Source organism: Cimex lectularius, unplaced genomic scaffold (genome assembly GCF_000648675.2).
Source record: "Cimex lectularius strain Harlan isolate CLEC.00 unplaced genomic scaffold, Clec_2.1 scaffold32, whole genome shotgun sequence".
In the NCBI taxonomy this organism is placed as follows: Eukaryota; Metazoa; Arthropoda; class Insecta; order Hemiptera; family Cimicidae; genus Cimex; species Cimex lectularius.
The window spans coordinates 174,575-193,175 of record NW_019392689.1 but is presented as its reverse complement, the minus strand read 5'-3'; the positions used below and the strand labels follow the sequence as shown (position 1 = coordinate 193,175).

The window sequence follows — 18,601 nt, the reverse complement described above, 5'->3', positions numbered from 1 at the left end:
TATATTTTTTAGTATAGCTCATAAATTACTACTATTTGAAATATTAGGTGTTGTGTAATGTGGAAGCTGTTAAAACATCTTCTTATGCTTTCTTTTATTTTCTATAAATTCATTAGCTATACTGATAAGTTTGGGTTGTTAAGTCCGTCCAAAAACGGTGTTTAAATTTGTACTGAGGATGTCAGGATGCCAAGTATATTGCCTTAATATCGAAACATAGACTGTATTTTCTTAGGATTTCTAGGAAGTCAACGGTTGATTCGGGTTAGGTAGTAAAACAGACATAAGTGATAATATATAATGTAATGTAATACTCACTATTTGTTTTAATTATTTATTCTAAGGCAACGTGTTGATATTTAGTTTTATATTGTTATTCTATGTCGTATATGCAATTTGTTTTAAATATTTATATTTGAACTGTTAATTTGCTTTCAATCCACATCACAATTGCACATATCAAAAATAATTTTGTTTTGGACCAAAACCTTGACTTAATATTTGTAAAACATATTGGTCAAGTGAAAAGCAAGTAAATTGGTGTTGGTTTGAGTTTTTGTAAAGATTAATTTTTAAAAATTTCAATCTAAAAAAATCAATAATATTTACTGTATATAAAACAATTTTGGTTTTCAAACTCTCAATTTTATCATGGCTTGATCTAACTATACCATCTACTTTATAAGTGTTTTAATAATATATTATAATATATAATAAATTTTTTTTTTAAATTTAGAATATGCAATCTAGTCTGTTTGTTAAAACATTAGGACATGGTTTTGGTCTACTATTGTTTGTATGATACCTACGATGATAACAAATATTACACAATGTGTCGCTTTCAGTCACTTATTGAAAAATGGAAAATAAAATTCCCTTTTTTCAAGTTGCATACATTATTACAAATAAATCCTTTCAAGTTGTATTATTTGTATTGGTTGATTTGTTTTGTAAGCTCAAATAATTTTACTTTGATGCGTAAAATTGTTTAAAATTCATCTTGTTGTCTATAAAAAATATATATATTTATGTGTTTGAACTTTTATGTTTAATTTTATCCCTTAAGGTGTGCTCTCAAAATTCAACTTTTGTTTCTATTGTGAGAACTTTAGGTTCAACAGATACCAGTCAAACTTTTGTCATTCGAGTCATAAGTTGGTCATTTTGAGCAGGAATACGACATGAAATGTGTGAACGTCTCAATTGGTTGTTCAACCTTTCCGCATGTTGTGTTGATTTAAAAACAAGCCTCTGGTTTTGAAGTGTGATGCTAAAATGGTTGGAATTTTGTCATAAGTATCACTGCCTTTGGAATCACCAACTTATTTAATATATATTATTTAAAAATACGGATTTGAAAGAAAATTCTTTTTGTTCAATTGTCATAGAAGGGGATCACAGTTGGCATGTGGTAAGTGGGTTACTGTCGTAGATCCTGCTGTCTTCGGTTCAGTTCCTACCAACCCATTAGAGCGTAGCTTTTAAATTATGATAGTAACTTATATTTATGATGGTAACTTATACTTTTCAGCTTTCAAGTTTATGGTAGCTACTTATACTTGGCAGCTTTTAGGTTCATTATCATATATAAGTTTATAATCTCAACTTATACTTTTTCAGTTTTTGAGTTTATGATCACACCTTATATTTTTCAGCTAACAAACTTATTAGTGTGCTATTTTATAGACCCTGGTTTTTATTTGTTTTTTTAAATTCTTCCCTTGTAAATAATAAATATGATAATACTACATACACTGCTCTGGCTAATATGTAATGACAAGGGAATTTAAAATTGGAAATTGTCAACGAATTGGAAATTGCCAGATTCACTATTCAAAATTAAGAAGTTTGCCCATTTACCTGGGATTACAAGTCAATTCTGGTATTTTTAGTACAAAATTTGCATTCATGATTTATGAACTCTACAGCATAATGATGACATTTGTTTTTGAGTGTACAAATAAAGATGTGGGAGAGTGTTGAGTTCTATCATAAAAAAATGTAATTGTCAAACTAACTATGCCTGATTTAGAAAAAAAAAATATATACACACACATATATATATTTTTTACATATATATATTCCACGTTTTGATACTTTTGTATTGTTTGAAATGTTGAAAAAAGTATTATTAATTCTAAGTCAACATTTGCTAGTTTTTAACAAACAAAATGCCGTTATTTCCAACATACCTTGAAGAGAAAGTATATATATATATCCTATCAACTCGGCGTCCCCTCGAAGAAATTTTACATTTAAACCGGCGTCCAGGGCAAAACAGCGTCCATATTTGGACGCCAATTTGCCAGGCCAGTGCTTTCAGCTCACCATCATCAGGCAAGACACGTACCAATTTTCAAGTGGATGTCCAGATTGCACTTTGTGCCAATATTTGAATATTAATAGTTGAATAATAATATAAAATGTATTGCTTATCAATATTTTCCTAATAAAGTAAAATAAGAAGCAAGAAAGGATAAAACAAATATATTAAATTGGCCAAATTCATTTAACAACTGTCAACTATGTTACATTATTTCATGTATTTGTGCGAGATAAAATAGAGCTTGTAAAATATTAAAGTTCTTGAAACAAAATAAATGCCTTCAGTTTTTCTTCCTTGAGATGAAATCGGTCGCGATAAAACTTGATTTTTTTGAAACATTTCATGTGATAAAAGTTATTCCTTATTCTTTCAAATCATATTTCATTAATAGAAATTTAAAATCCAAGTATTGTTTTGCCAAATATAACTTTTCTTCATCTTCCATACAGTTAGTGCTGTCTTCGATGAATAATTTTTGCAAAATGGGGTTCGGCTGAAATAAACGCAAATGCTTTTTCACAGCAGGTATATTATTAGTTCTGCTGGTTTTGGTCAGCGAGTAATTTGCAATTTTTTTATCACTGAAGCCGTAAACGAATTTCAAATGTTCTTTAATGCTTAGCAATAAATGACATCCATTTGAACTGGCTGAGACGTTTCGAAGTTTTGTCAGATCGTTTGGTATCAATTGGATGATCGTTTCTTCATCGTCAGTATCTTCGTCGTCAATATTTGCATTATGCAGTGTGAAGGAATCGCTATAGGCATGCATCAAATTTAAACCGTGTACGGACATAAAAACATTGATTTGATGCAAAACATATAAAACATCGTCTTGCGTTTTATAAGTAAAATGGCCCAAATTATCAGCGAAATAAATCAATTTTGACAAGCTGTTTTTTCTATCCGGTTCAAATTCTCGGATTATAGTCAGAAGTAGTGACCTTCTATGTTTGTACATTTCTAAAAGCATGTACAGATAATTGTTCATAGCGACAGGCTCGTTGTTGACAGTTTTGTAGCCTCGAACTACTTGAGTTTGTAAGAAAGTTTGCAGTTTGTAAGATAATTTCATTCCGCTTTGAACTTTCATGTGAACATATCCTGGATATTTTGACTCTATTTCTGCTAATAATTGTTCAGCATTCGATCGAATTTCAACCCCTTCTTCTACAGTCATAGAGATAATATACGGGACCAATGGCAAGGGATGAACTAGCCCTTGGTTCACTGCCACTTTGACAATTTTAAAAGCCCAATATCTAACACCTGAATGTGCATGTTTGAGGGAGACGAAAATGTCTTCTAAATATAATTGAAGCACAGTACTGCTGATTCCCGATTCTAAGTCATTCATCTCTTTTAGATTCTCCTTTTTTGATTGTTTTAACCAATTTTTTTCTTTGTCAGCCATTTTATTGTCTACTTCAGTAATAAATGATCCAATGTTTCGTAATACCTGTATTTTTAAATTAAGCGGTGTCTCACCGTCAATTAGAGTTTTGTGATATATTGACTTCAAATCTTCTTTTAGCAGTAACTTAGTATAACGGATACAAATGGCTCCGAATGCTTTTAATGTGAATAAAATTGAATCACTATCATTTCTTATAAAAAATATAAATGAACTGTATACTATATCTATCAAGTCATGAGGGAATTTATCCTTTAGTAAATCTACATTATCAAAATCAAAAAACTGTAGAAACAGCCCTATTGACAATACTGTACGACTAAATTTCAGTTTCCACCTGTCTATGCATTGATCCATGGAAGATTTCTTCAATTCAAAATCCAAAAGTTTTTTATAATTTTTAATGTATTTGAACAACGAATCAAAGTTCTCTACTACTAAAGCATAGTTGTGAGAAACTTTATTGATAATTGTTGAGAGAAATGACATGCAGCTGTATATGATTTTCGGTTCCTGATTGAGAATCAATTTTGTTGAGTCTTTTTCTAAAGAGGATATTAATGACAAATCAGGGTTTTTGATTAAAGGTATGACTAACTCTAGGATCTTTGCTACACATTTAACAATCGTCTGCCCTTCTAATGTTTGGCAACTGAATAGTAAGTTAGCATGGAGAGTTTCAATGTAAGGTATAAACAGCTTTGGGCACACTTTTGCAAACTTTAGCAAAATAATAAAACATGTCGTCTTTGCTGTTAAATCGTTAGTTTCACTTTTCTCGAACAGCTTACCGATCATCTGCTTTGCTACATTAATCATCGTTTTTGTAGTTTGTTCACTCGATGAAAATAAATTTTCTAATAAATTTTCAAAGGGTTCAAGTTCAAACATGTCTGCTTCCATGACTGTTTTTACCATATGGTCGACTCTTTTTTGAACAGTGTTCGATTCTAAATTAACTGGTGAAAACCAGATCTGTTGGAACAAATCTAACACAGATTTTTTAATTGTTTCTTCATCGTTTATCCGCTTTATTATTTTATTGCAAATTTCAGGTATGATTGGTAGATCGAGGTTATGCAAAACGATTTCGTTCAATGTTGTAATGACTTTCTTTCTCACGCTTAAACCGACATCAAGAATTCTTGACATAATCATATCCACATATATATCTATGAATTTGTTGTTTTTCAAAATGAACTTTCCAAGGAGATCCAAAATAGCTTCCCTCACTGAGATGGACGAGTCATATAAAGAATATTTTACAGCCAGTTGGACGTGTTGGACATCTAGAATATTAGGGTTTTCATCTATAATTAATGAAAGTACTTTAATAACTTTTGTGCGAATCAAAACAGAATGATCCTTGAGTACAGTTACAATTCGTTTCAAGTACAGGTCAAAACTGTGAAAAAATTGTCTTTTAAAGTTAAAATGATATAAGAGAGTAGAAGCAGAATTGTAATCCAAATCGGGAATATGAACTTTTTCATGAACTATCCGAGGTGCAAAATTTTCTTGATATACTTCATTATACCACTGTACAATAGTGAAAAATTGAGCAAACTTTAAGAAAGAGCCAGTGCTTTTGGCTGATTTATAATATCTCAATATTGCCTCTTCGAGTAGATCAGTTTTCACGATTCCACTGGTTTCTGGTTTGCCCTGTATCAATAAAATTATTTTTGAAATACGAGTCTTGAGCGATTCATATTTTATCGCTTCCTTTTGCAACATGACCGCTATGGATCCTAAGTAGTCCAAGCACATCACTTTAAAATGAACTTCACTATGTTTGGAAGCAAAATTGACCAATATTAATCCTAAAATACTTAACACGAATTCTGCAGCAGGCCATTCTAGTTTATTTATGTTTAAAACTAGTTGTTGTACAAAACAGTTAAAAATTGGTATGTAATTATTTTCTGGTTGAGTTTTACACTTTTCTAAAAAAGTAGTTAAAAAGTATGTTGTTAAATTTTTATCCGTATCAAAAATGTTTTTAACTTTAGCGGTTGTGTAATCCAAACGGATATCTGAATTCGCAACACTCTGACATAGATGAAGGATTAATTCAGTAAATTTTTCTTTATTTTCAGCTGGAGTTTTTTTATCGGCTAATTTAGTCACTGATGATAAAACTTCTTCAAAAATTAGCTTTCTATGTTTTTCATACTTTGAAAATATCAATACCAACAAATTCATTGAACTTACAAGTAAATGATTCGTTTCCTGTTCGCTGAAAAAAATAGATACTCCTAATGATGACGCTTTTAAAATTATTGTGTCAGTCATTATTTTATTGTCAATTAATTCACACAATAGATTGCAATTCTGTAGGCCTTTCTGATGTTGCAGTTTCAGTTTTTTGTTTGCAGCAAGCACTACTAAATATTTCAATTGGCATTTACCAAATGTAATTAGGCGGTCAATAATTTCTTCAACAAATAGCCGTTGGTCGATTCGTGGCGATGTAAGAATGTGCAGGATGCACCAAGAACAATCTAGCCCCGTTAAGTAAGATTCGTACATTATTTTATTGATTAAATCTTTTTCTCTGACTGTATCGCTAGAACTGGATATCAGCACGATGTCATTACTACTTTTTAGGTTGCAATCTAATACCATCAACAGCTTTGTAAGCTTTTCTAAAGGAATGGAATCAGTGATGTCTAATTTTTTCAGATTTTCTGTCAATTTACAGAGTTCTTTGATATGAGCATTGGAAATTGCTGAAGTACTTGGGCTAAAGTCATCGACAAAATCAACATCTTCAAATATCCGATCTACCAACATCATAAATTCTTCATATGTCTCTGAGCATTCAAGCTGTTTTTGTTTCTTTGAACATGGAGATAATTCATCTTGTTTAGCATTAGAACAATCTCCCTTGGAATGAGATCGTTTCTTTTTCAGGTGACCTGTCTTTGTCGGTGTGTTTTGAATGGCTTTTGGTTTCTTCTTTAAACTATTTGTGTCTGTTTTGAAATTGGTAATTGAACAAATTTCCTCTTGAGACATTCTTTCTAAAACAACAACCGGGGTATATTTTTTTATTTGTTCCATAAGAAATTTTTCCGACATTTTCTTCTTCGGAACTAACTTTCCAATGGAAGTTCTCTTTTGCTCACATTTTTGATTAGTTTTACAATCCATAATGAATAAGTAATCTTTTTGTTTTTCTTCTGAATTAAAAAATATTTTTAATAAGTCGAATAATGAAAGTGAATATAGTTTATATACCTATGTTTTACTTCCATACAAGCAACTCCAAAAACATGTCTTGTTTGAACTGCATATATATATTTTTTCTTTTTAACTGCTTGACCAGCTTGGAAAATATTCCTTCTTGATTTTAGGATTTTATAATCTAAAAATATCATGAATTAATTATTTATAGTAAACAAAACAAACAATAAATCAGTGTATAAATAAAAATTTCCTTTCTGACACATTTTTTAATTTAGTTTTTTTAGTAATAACATTTTTAGAAATTATTACATTATAAGTAGCAATGTGTGTAATTTAACGACCTCATGTTCAATTTTGAACTAGTGAGGAGCGGTCAGGATTAAAGTATTTTAGAAAAACACTTTTTGTTTTTCGTTTTGCTGAATCTTCAGGGCTTATGTGAAGTTAATATTTTTTTTCCAATGAACATATGTTTTATAATTCACCCAGGCTCTGAAGATGATCCGAATAAAAGTTGAAACATCTGCAAACAAATGAAAAAGGTTTTTTTTCTGAAATACTTTAATCCTAACCACTCCTCTACTTCAACAAATTGTAAGTAGCGATGGCATGCCAAAAATTTGTGTTATTTTTTTCATGAATGTGTGGATCCTTTTTTAAAACAACTTTTCTTTATAGTTATGCTTTTAATGTACTAATTTACTGCAATTGTTAAAATGACAGTCAGGTATTAAATAGGTTGCTAAAAATTTTCATTATTCAACAGTTTCAGATTGTATACTTTTTTCAACTTGCAATTTTTATTATTTTTCTCCATGCTTATTGATTTTACGACAGTTTGTAGTTGTGATGTGATAGTGTAATCAAAAGGCTATCAGAAAGGAACTCATTAGTACAGAAAAATGGTCGAGTAAATGGTGATGAATGGTAGCAATAGACTGGGTGAGAGTACATTTGGAAATTTTTGAAAAAAAAAGATTAAATAAAAATAAATAATTAAATGAAAAATTAATTTTCCAGTATCATTGTTTGCCTTTTTAAATATGTAATAGCTAACAATAACGGAACATGACTTTTAATTATCTTTCATGATCTAACTTTGATAAAAAAAAACTCAATTTTTCAATTATTATTTCTATTTCTTCAATGAAACTTAAATTATTATTTAAAAAATCTTGTAACAATTAAAATTGATTAATTAAGTTGGTTAAAATATTAGAGGAATAACAACGGATGAATTCATGACAATTTTGAACAATAAAAGCTGATACGTTCAGTTCTATTCCATGATCAAGATTGATCTGTGAATGTTTTAAATTTTTATTTACATCTATTCCTTTTTCACAAAACATTTTTTTTTCATTTTGATTTTGTTTTATACCTTATTTCAATAATTAAAAGAAGGTAAAAAAATGTTTGCACATTTTTCAGTCGTGTCAATTTTTTTATTGGTCAATTATGTTGCAAGAAAAAATTTTTAAAACTTTTTTAAAAAGACTTAAAATAAATAAATAAATATATGTATAACATTAACTAGAAATAATAATTTGTTTTAATGTTTAAACAAGAATAGAAAAATGTAATTGAAGTATATGATACTTACTTTTTCCTTATAACTTCAGTGCTCAGCAAATTCAAAGTGAATGTGGTCAATTTTGACAACACAGCAATACTGGAATAAACCTAAAAACAATATCATTACAACAAAAAGAAATCATCCAACAAAAGAATAGACAATTTAAGCCTTTTAAAACTATTATAAGTCTATAAGCTTTTTTTGTAATTTGTATTATCGATTTTTTTAATACTGTTGTGAAATGCATTAATGCACTCCAAGTGAATACCACAGATTAAAAATTAAAAATAGAAATTTACAATTAAAACTGTATTTGTAAAACAATATTTTGCAAGCAGTGATTTTTAAATTTGAGCTCCAAAATTTAAATAGTGAGGGTAACTGGAGTAAAGCACTGATTTGTTTTCTGTGAAGTGTTTTTAATTGGAAAACAAATGTAATTCATATTAAAATGCTTCAATTATTGTAAAAACTAATCTAACTAACCAAATTTAATTTTAGATTTTTTCACATTTTATTTTTGCATTGGTACAAAAATCTCTTTAAAAATGTTCACTATCTATAAATTTAAAAATTACCGCAGTTACTTTCTCTGGCTCTCTAGCTGTGGGAATACCGCAGGACAGAGTGCTTGGACCAATTCTTTACGGCAATGCCTCAACTACACCAGCCAATTCCTTTACATTTTGCTGATTAACCTCTGACCCCGATCCTTCAGTTTCTTTGGAAGATATGCAAAGACCTTGATTGATGTAGTACTGCAGGCAATAGAAAATGAAGACCAATGAATGCATTACCATATTTACATTCTGAAACAAATCCTCACCATCTACATCAGCCATGTACCTACCCAAAATCTGACTGCATTTATTACCTTGGGTACCACCGCTTAACCCTCAACCATATAATCCTTAGGTCAGTCAAATGCTCCATAGTATGCCTCCTCCAACACTAACCTCTACGAATTTAAAATCCTATTTACACAAAAACTCATTACTCAAAAATTTACCAAGATCCATGGAAAACTCCATCACCCCTATAGCCTTGCTCAAGTCCAACTGATCCCATCCCTGCAACCTGATTCTTCATCGTTCATCTCCTTTCTCAGGAATTGTCATAAGCTAGAAAGTGAAAAAGTCATATTAAAAAGCCAGGAAATGCTCCAAACTCAGATTCGTGTCGGCCAATAGTCAAAGAGGTAGCGAATAAAAATGTACCCTTCAGATCATTGTGTCCCATTTATCTTGCATAGCACATTCACTAGACAAATGCAACTAAATGATGTCATCCATATCTCAACTATAGTCAAATATCTTGGACTACATCTCGACTCCAAATTGATGAGACAACATTCAATACCTAGATACAAAAATTAGAGGATTTGAACACTTTGAGCAATCAAAATTCCTTTTAGGTGGAAGATCTTCATTGTTCATTGACTCAAAGTGACTCACAAGACCTCTAAGGGCATACTCCTGTTACCTCTGGGGTTCTGCAGCCATAACATATATAAACAGGATACAACTTACACAAAACCAAGAGTTAGGGCATATTAAATAAATATCAAGCCCCCCTAAACAAAATACTCATACATATTCTTAAAGAAAAAAAATCAAGCTTGGTCTCTTCTAACACATCCCTCTCTGGGTCCTAGAATCCCTCAGCATCAGCCTATTTTTTGCTTCTTCGGTGCTTGCTTCCTCAAGGTCCTCTGCAGTTCTATACAACCAGAAGAAAATCACACTTCAGGCAATCAACTATTTTGTTTTTTCCGCTCATCTGCAGCATCCTTTCTTGACTGTAGCCTGCCTGTCCTCCCCACCCGGCATCACTCTCTCGTTCGCTCCAGAGGGGCCCGAGCTGCTTACATCGCTGTTCTCTCCTTTCCTTCTTGCACAACCTGGGCGTTTTTGACCCCCTCACCACCAGCTTTCTGGTGAGCTCTTCCATTTTGAGAAAACCCCAGTTTATCCAAAAAATTTTTTCTTTATTCCATGTTCTTGTTTCACCCCTATGAGATTCAACAAAAAAATTTAAAAAACGAGTACTATTGTTTGAAAAAAAATAAAAATACACTTACATTGTTAGCATCCTTATGGACTATGGAAATAAAAACTTGGTCTCTCCTGTAGTGGATGGGATGGGGTTGCATTCAGTTAGGGTTGGGGTTGGAATTAGGTGTGGGTACCCTAAATACATAATAGGGGTATTAGTTAGAACACTTTTTAAGTAGAGTCGAAAATATTTGGTGATTATTTTTTGTTGTTGATTGTAGGTAGGTATTGCCTATTCGTCATTGAAATTAAAAAGTCAAATTGAGTTTGGTTAGCAACTTAAAATGGAAACTGAGCAAGAAAGGCGGTTTGAAGATGATATGAAAATTATGATGAAGTGGGGAGGACTCAACAAGATCTTCTGTATAAAAAAAATAATTTCTAAATAAAATTGGATTTTTGTCAACCCACAAATTCTTGCCCTCTACACAATGCTACATTTCAGCATCCCACCATTTTTTTAAAATTGAGGATCAGGTAAATGGCCATTGTACCAAGCTTTTGTCAGTAAGATTAAAATTTACAAAAGTTGAAGTATGCCCCAGAATTGGAAATGTGTACATATTTTTTTACATATCTTACGTTTCAAAGGGGTTTTTATCGATGAGACAAGACTCTTATAATATAATGTATGTACTTTTAAATTGCATGGTGGTAATAAAAAAACAACAACTATATTTATAGACAAAAATATTCACTTTAATATATAATATAAATACATTGTTCACATTAATTTTTTAGATATAATACTATATAGTACAAACAAAAGTTTGTCATAGATTTTTATCTCCCGTGACAATCTTTATCGGAATTCCCCTAGCTATAAAGGCGGCTTTGTTGGTAAAAAGTGATGCTACTTCTCTTGACTCTTTTATTGCTCTTAAGAGTTCTGGCTCTTTTTTTACCTTTCCTTCTGGCAACGGTTCAAATGCTGAAAACACATTTGGTATGAGTTAGTAAAAAAAACACCTTTTATTTGAAACTTACTTTTAACATCGATTGCAGTTCCAGGCAGCCAAAGGTTTGCGATGTTCATCGTCATTAAGTCAGTATCATGGGATGTGACTGCCCACAGCATTCCAACAGTACAACCACTTAAAATAAACAAAAAGATTTTTTTAAAATTTTATTTTATTAAAATTAGTAAACATGCTAATGTTAAATCTTTAAATAATAATTCCTTCCAGCAATACTTGATCTTAAATGTTTAATAGTTAATTTTAACTCATAAATAACAATTCAATGAAACTAAAATACTTACAATAATCCATAAATGTTTAACAGTTATAATTAACCATATTGATTTATTGATTTATGATTGATTTTTATCCAAGGTTTTGGTTGAAATGAAAAAGTTAGTGCCATGAGTGGGATTCGAACCCACAATCTTCAGCTTCAACGAGCTAATTTCGATTCCTGCTCTTGACACTAATTTTTCCATCTTGGATAAAAAGAATAAATAATTAAAATAATTAATATGCTAAACATATATGGATTGATATAATAATTAAAGAAGTAATCACTTCACTAACAGCTTCCCATAGCCACTGCATAAGTCGCTGAAAATCAAATCCTGATTACATGACATTCGAAAAATGGCAAAAAGAAGGAAAATTTGAAAGGTTTTAGGTTGAGAAGAGGAGTTAGTGTCAGATGGGATCGAAGTCACGATAGCTCAAGTGGTTAGACCAGCGGCGTAATGAGCCAATGTTCGTGGGCTCAAAGCGAGAAGTTATGCTATTTATTAAATTAAAGTAGTATTTTGATTATAACACTTACTTTTAACACTTTTACAATATAAATTTAAATTAAGCACATCAAACAAATGGCATTAATTACCTTCCTGCTACAGCATACTGAAGTACATCTCCAGTCATTTCAACAATTCCCCCATGGTCTTTCAAAGCAACGCTTGAGCAACCGAAAAGAAGCTGTACAGGTTTGACCTTCAGCTTTGATACGGTTTCGCTCGCCATGTACTGACTGCCACTACCATGACCGCAGTATCTGTTTATAAAAGGTACCATTTTAATTATCAAACAACAGAAATATTAGAAGATATAAGTTTATTGCCAACATACACAAAAGTATTACTCTTCGTCAGAGCTGAAATTAGTTCTTCCTGCGATGGTTTTTTACCTATGATTCCGACCCAGTTTGGAAACCTTTTCTTAAGAAATTTAGCAAGATTTTCCTCCACAGTTGGTAAATCACCTTCAGGATTAACTATGTAGTAACATATTTCATTTTCAGGCAGCTCTCTTAAAAACATTCTGAATATACATCTATTTCAATCTGATCAGTAAAATTTTAATTAATATTAAGCTTACCTCAATCCATTTTTTATTTCATTTTTATGCAGCATGTAAAGGCTGTGGGCAAAATGCAATGAAGGCACCCTAGAAAATGGATGTCGTCTGAATATCAACAAATTTTCCCAGGGTAGCAAGTCTAAATGCTAAAAATAATAAAATAAAATTTACTTCTAAACAAACACACTTTTTAATCAAGGGAAACCTCATCCAATATTAAAATGACAGGATATCGCCTCTGAACTGGAAGCGAACTGTAATCTTCTCTAATATTGGTAATTGTTTCATATAGTTCATCTTGCAGTGTTTCATTTTTAATGGTTATGCTGAAAATCCCATCATCCAACTCTTCATCTCTTAAATGCACTGAGCCTTCAGCAAGGAGATAAATGACATATCTTTGCCTCCTAAAATCGTTGGATTTAAGTAGCTAAAGTTTTAATTAGATAGCTTCATTGCATTACTTAGTAACTTCAGGATATTTTTTAAGGACCTCATCAATTTTCTTTCTTATTTCGTTTTCTAAGTTCTTATCACAAAGCTTTCCAAGAAACAACACCACCCACTGTTTTAAAGCCATTCGACCAAAATCTCTACAATAACTCTGTAAAAAAAATATTGATAGTTCATTTTTGTTATTTTGCTTATTCAAACACTACAACCTCTGCTTCATCTGCAGCTTCCTTTCTTAATTTTCTAATACACGATGAGACACCTTGGCGCATTTTCAATTTTTTTTTCACATTCCAAAACCCTTCTACAGGGTCCTTTAGTGCATCAGCTGGCCAACAGCTTTCTACTGTTAATGGCAGTTGTGATCTAAAATGAATTTTGTTACAATATTAATTACAAAATATTAATAATTTAAATTTCTATTACGGCGCATTCCCACATGGCAGTCTCGTTATGTGGAAACCTTTGAGTTTTGGGCTCGTCTCTGGACATCTAGGATTAAAAAGTTCAAAAGGGTCATACTCTCTTGTCACCTGTACTATTGTCCATTCTACACAAAAACACAAAATCAATATAAATTCTATTTATGTATTTCTTTTTGCATTACCTGAAGGCATTTCTTTGAGCCTTTCAAGCATTCCTTCTGCCTCACGTTTAGCATACCCTTTCGTGAACGATACTATGTCTGCATCCAGCCTAAAGCTATCAAAAAATAAATTTATTTATTGCAAAGTATTGTAAAGTAATTCCTATATACAGGAGGGCTTAACATACAACTACACATTGAGAATCATGGACGAGGGATCGAACCACTTTACAATACTTCTTTAGAACAATTTTCAATTAAAAAGCCAAAGGGTGGGCCAGGATTCAAATCAAGGACCAATAGCGAGCCAGACATCCTGACCACTCGGCCACCACGGTCCCTTTATTCATTATATTGTGTGTAATAATTGATTTTGATTATAATATTTAAATATATAATAACTCAACTCACTTCCCTTCTTCCCTGGCGATCTCAAAAAGGGTTGCCTGACGTAAGCCTACTCCGTGCGATTCAGTCAAGTGATATATGGCATTGAGCTCCTCACCAGCATCCAAACACAACCTTGCCATCTGTCTTCTTGATACTGTGGAATTAAATTAAAAGAAAACTAAGAACTACTACAATTGCTACTGTTAAAATGATCCATTAACAACTTGCACAATAGAAACACTAATAATTCTGAGACAAAATGACAATTTTCTATATGTTAGGGTTGCGTATGAATTTGACAGTTAAAATTTTCAGACAGAGGAGAAAATAATATAGTTTATTTCTATTTACTTACTGAATAAATTTAATTTTATGCATTGAAACACATTTTCTAGTATTAGTTTTAAGCCTCTGTAAGTATTTTTAAATGTATTTTATTTTAGTTATTTCAAATGGATTTTGTTGTACTACTTGGCAGGAACTAGATGATCCTTTAACAACATAAAAATTTATGTCAATCATCAGTAATGGATTGTAACAATTGATTGATCCATTTAAAGCTGATGTTCTAAGCAGGTTGTTATTTTACCTAAGTATAAAGGAAATTAATTTAACAATTGATAGATCATCCTTTAACCACATCCTGCACATAAGAATTTATGTCAATCATCAGTAGTGGATTGTAACAATTGATCGATCCATTTACAGCTGCTGTTCTAAGCAGGTTGTTACTTTACCTAAATATAGAGGAAATTAATTTAACAATTGATAGGTCATCCTTTAACAACATCCAGGTCATAAAAATTTATGCCAATCATCATTAATGGATTGTAACAATTGGTTGATCAATTTACAGCTGAAGTTCTAAACAGGCTGTTACTTTACTTAAGTATAAAAGTATGTTTGTTGTATGTTGCTAAAAAAAACAAAAAATTGCTAATTTATGTCAATCATCAGTAACGAAGTAAGATTGACCCATTGAATGATCCATTTACAATTGATGTTCTAAGCAGGGTGTTACTTTACCAAAGTATAAAGGAGGAACTAGATGATCCTTTAACAACATAAAAATTTATGTCAATCATCAGTAATGGATTGTAACAATTGATTGATCCATTTAAAGCTGATGTTCTAAGCAGGTTGTTATTTTACCTAAGTATAAAGGAAATTAACTTAAACAACTGATAGAGGATCCTTTAACAACATCCTGCACATAAGAATTTATGTCAATCATCATTAATGGATTGACCAATTGATTGTTCCATTTACAGCTGATGTTTCTAAAATAACAATTGTTACTGCTAAAATGATCCATTAAACTTTAACAATCAATGCTTTGTATCTCAGACAAAATTATATAATTTGACCCATTTGGTTGGTTAAACCTTTCTGAAAGTGGAAAAATATTGTTTATTTATATGTATTTACTGAAACAGTTTAGTTTTATGCATTAAAGCACAAAATACAATATAACCACAACATAATGAAAAAGAATTTCTGTGGAGTACAGGCAATCTACAGAAATGTAAATTATTAAATTTATACACAATAAAAAAAAATTAAAAAAATAAAAACTGATCCTTTAACGACTTGCACATACGAATTTACAATGTTAGAAGTATCAACCACTTTTTCACCCATGAACACTAGATCAATGTATAGTTTGAAGAAAAAGGTTACTACAAGCTTTCGATTTATTTTAAAGTCATCATCAAGGCAAAACAATCTTAAATTTGTTTACATATCTAAGTGTTTTTGCAGGTAATCTCAAATTTCCTTAAAGACTGATTCAATCCTAACACTGCCAAGGACTGTAACAACTGTGACAAGTTACAGTCCTTAGCAATGTTAAGGATGAGTCGGTCTTCAAGGAGTTTGAGATTGCCAGCAAAAAAAACTTAAATATGTCAGTCTTTGCACATATTTAATATTGTTTTGCTTTGATAATGACCTCAAAGTACGTCGAAAGCTTGGCTCCTAACAACTGAATTTACTTTTTTCATCGTCTAAAGTGTTCGTTAAAAGAATTTATGCCAATCATCAGCAATGGATTGACCCATTGATTGATACATGTACAGATGATGTTCAAAGCCAGTTGTTACTTTACTTACTGGAATATAAAGGCCCGTTGAGTTTTCCCGGTTCTGCTTTAATGATCGTTTGTATATTCCTGATTATCTCCTCCTTGTCCATGATCTCGAGAAAATAAGTTAGTAAGGATTAAAAATCAAAATGACTAAAAGATCCCTGGACAGGTTTATCACCGACTTCTTTTTGTACAAGTTTGCCCGCCAATTTTAACGAAGTAGGGTTTAAAATAGGGTAAAATAAAATTGTTAAGACTTGCTCGGTTTTCCTTTTTACAGACTGAGAGAAGCGCTTGCAGATAGTTTTAGAAATCCTTCAGAAACAAATATCCATTTTTTTCTTGTAAGTTCTGCGTTGGACGTTATCACAAAAAAGGCGGCAAATGGAGGAAACTATCAGGCTATACTTGCTGGGTGTAAATATTTGTGTACAACAACTTTTCGTGTTGATGATTTTTATTTAATGAATATCAATTTTGTTTCTGACCTGTCAACATCAACGCCGGTTTTTTAGTTTAATTTGAATATTAATTGTTCGGACTCAAACAGGTTCTGATAGCGTTCTGGGTCTGAAACAATTGATACTTTAAATCAAACAGAGCAGAAAACAGTTGATAATGTCTGATTTGGAAAGGCATCTCATCGATTTGTACAATCAGCTCGACTCGAATAAAATAAAAGACAGAAAGGTCGGTCAATTCTTTGCCCTAGATTTATTTCGAAGTCGTAAACGTTTAAAAAAAATCCTTTGGTTTTCCTATTTCAGAAGTCTTTCGAAGAACTCAAACAGATCCTGCAGGAGTCAAATTACACATCTCTAATTGACAAGAACTCTACGGTTAAAAATAAAGGCGGAGTCAACTGGAATCAACTTTTTATTTCTGCTCACAACGGAGCAATAAAGGTGATTTACTTTCCATGAATCCGATATGGATCTTGCTAGTCCTTTATCCCTGTGAACTGACTACAGACTAAAAACCCATGTGGACAATGTGGACGATATATATAGGTAAAAACCGCAACGCACGGAAAGAAAGAGAGCAAGAAACAATGCTGACAATGGAAAAAAGATTGTCCAAATGCATTGGTTAAACTGAAGAATTCAAGATATTTTTGAAGGAATCAGATTTTATTCAGACAATATCAATTTACAGACCAAAAGAACAAACCAATAAAATTTTATGTGCTAATATATTGTAACAAATATTAGTCTTATTACAATAAAGTCGCTTGTTCACAGCTCAATTTATAGATATACACTCAAAGACAAAAAAGCAGGACACTTGTATTTATTTTTTATTTTCCATAATAACTAGGTATAAAGATTGATAATCGACTTTAAACATAAACACATTAATAACTTATTATTTACCTTCAAAGAATGCTACTAATCCATTTACAAACTTTAGATTAAAGTAAAGAAAATCAGTTCAATTTCATCCTTTCCAAAGCCAACTTGTCAAGTGAATTAATTGTTTTCTTTGATGAAATAAGTATCACCATTAAAGCATGGATTTAAGTTGAGATCTCCTTGAGCAGATGCTTTGGCCAATGACGGATGTAGCATCTGTTACATAGTCCAAGCCCTGGGTGAGCTGCGCTCTTCCATCTATTATGATCTACAGCAGTTTAGCACCATTGGAAGTCTTGATCGAAGAGAAGGTCATGGTCGACTGCTAAAAAAAGAGCTCTAAAACTATCGTAAGGCGACCATGAGAATAGCCTAGTCTTTAGATGTCCTGATTCAGGTGCTCTACTTCTAGAAAAGCAACTATTTACAAATCAGCTTAGACACTTGAACTATAGGGGGGGGGGAGCGTTTCTGGTCACATATGATTGTTGGTTTGGTTTGTGGCATTCAGATGACCAAGTGTATGAAGAACGCTTTGCTTTAGGTGCTATATATAACAGCCTTTTCAAAGTTGGTCAGTTGTGGTATGGGGTGAAATCAGAGTCCATGCCCATATCATACAGATTATCATGCAGAATAGATCTTTGACTGCATAAGGTGAGGAAGTTCTTCTGGAATCTGTGTTCCCATTTGCTACGTTATTGAGGGTAACTGTGTGTAAAAGCATGATAAATGTAGCTCGAGTTGCCACCCATCACTTGATGTAGGGATTACTACAATTAATTGGCCAGTATGTTCTCCTGGCATGAATCCTATAGAACACTTATGGGACATGAAAAGAGATGGATTATATATATCAT

The 18,601-nt window shown here is 31.7% G+C and overlaps 3 protein-coding genes across 6 annotated transcripts in view; 1 reads left to right on the top strand and 2 right to left on the bottom strand.

The window, feature by feature from the left end:
• Window positions 1-2,472: 2,472 nt before the first annotated feature.
• Window positions 2,473-8,754, bottom strand: LOC106665123 (nipped-B-like protein A). 3 transcript variants are annotated; one of them, XM_014391336.1, is made up of 3 exons: window positions 8,536-8,754; window positions 6,984-7,110; window positions 2,473-6,925 (listed from the first exon to the last, which is right to left on the bottom strand). In XM_014391336.1, the coding sequence occupies exon 3, from the start codon at window positions 6,894-6,896 to the stop codon at window positions 2,688-2,690; it is 4,209 nt and encodes a 1,402-aa protein (XP_014246822.1). In that variant the 5' UTR covers window positions 6,897-6,925; window positions 6,984-7,110; window positions 8,536-8,754; the 3' UTR covers window positions 2,473-2,687. The 3 variants fall into 3 exon arrangements, with proteins under 3 accessions (XP_014246822.1, XP_014246824.1, XP_014246821.1); XM_014391338.1 differs by having other exon boundaries at window positions 2,473-6,766; XM_014391335.1 differs by having other exon boundaries at window positions 2,473-7,110.
• Window positions 8,755-11,255: 2,501 nt separating this feature from the next.
• On the bottom strand, window positions 11,256-17,015 carry LOC106665082 (separin). Its single transcript, XM_024225868.1, has 12 exons — window positions 16,415-17,015; window positions 14,325-14,457; window positions 13,935-14,029; window positions 13,754-13,877; window positions 13,537-13,693; window positions 13,339-13,478; window positions 13,080-13,281; window positions 12,893-13,020; window positions 12,644-12,835; window positions 12,402-12,569; window positions 11,550-11,656; window positions 11,256-11,493 (listed from the first exon to the last, which is right to left on the bottom strand). Exons 1-12 carry the CDS (start codon window positions 16,494-16,496, stop codon window positions 11,336-11,338), a joined length of 1,686 nt encoding a protein of 561 aa, XP_024081636.1. The 5' UTR covers window positions 16,497-17,015; the 3' UTR covers window positions 11,256-11,335.
• Window positions 16,994-18,601, top strand: part of LOC106664980 (serine-protein kinase ATM-like) — a 27,849-nt gene continuing 26,241 nt past the window's right edge. For both annotated transcript variants that reach the window (XM_024225867.1, XM_024225866.1), the window contains exons 1-2: window positions 16,994-17,079; window positions 17,157-17,294. In XM_024225867.1, coding sequence (XP_024081635.1) covers window positions 17,008-17,079; window positions 17,157-17,294 — 210 coding nt within the window. In that variant the 5' untranslated portion in view covers window positions 16,994-17,007. The remainder of the gene's footprint in view (window positions 17,080-17,156; window positions 17,295-18,601) is intronic.

Bases quoted from the DNA above. Each gene is read 5' to 3' on its own strand.
- LOC106665123 (XM_014391335.1), bottom strand. From the start codon at position 6,896: ATGGATTGTAAAACTAATCAAAAATGTGAGCAAAAGAGAACTTCCATT.
- LOC106665082 (XM_024225868.1), bottom strand. From the start codon at position 16,496: ATGGACAAGGAGGAGATAATCAGGAATATACAAACGATCATTAAAGCA. The intron at 13,878-13,934 runs GTAATGCAAAAA...GTTTTTGTGTAG, and splicing joins GCTCAAAGAAATGCCTTCAG to AATGGACAATAGTACAGGTG. The intron at 13,021-13,079 runs GTTTCCCTTGAT...TATTATTTTTAG, and splicing joins TCATTTTAATATTGGATGAG to CATTTAGACTTGCTACCCTG.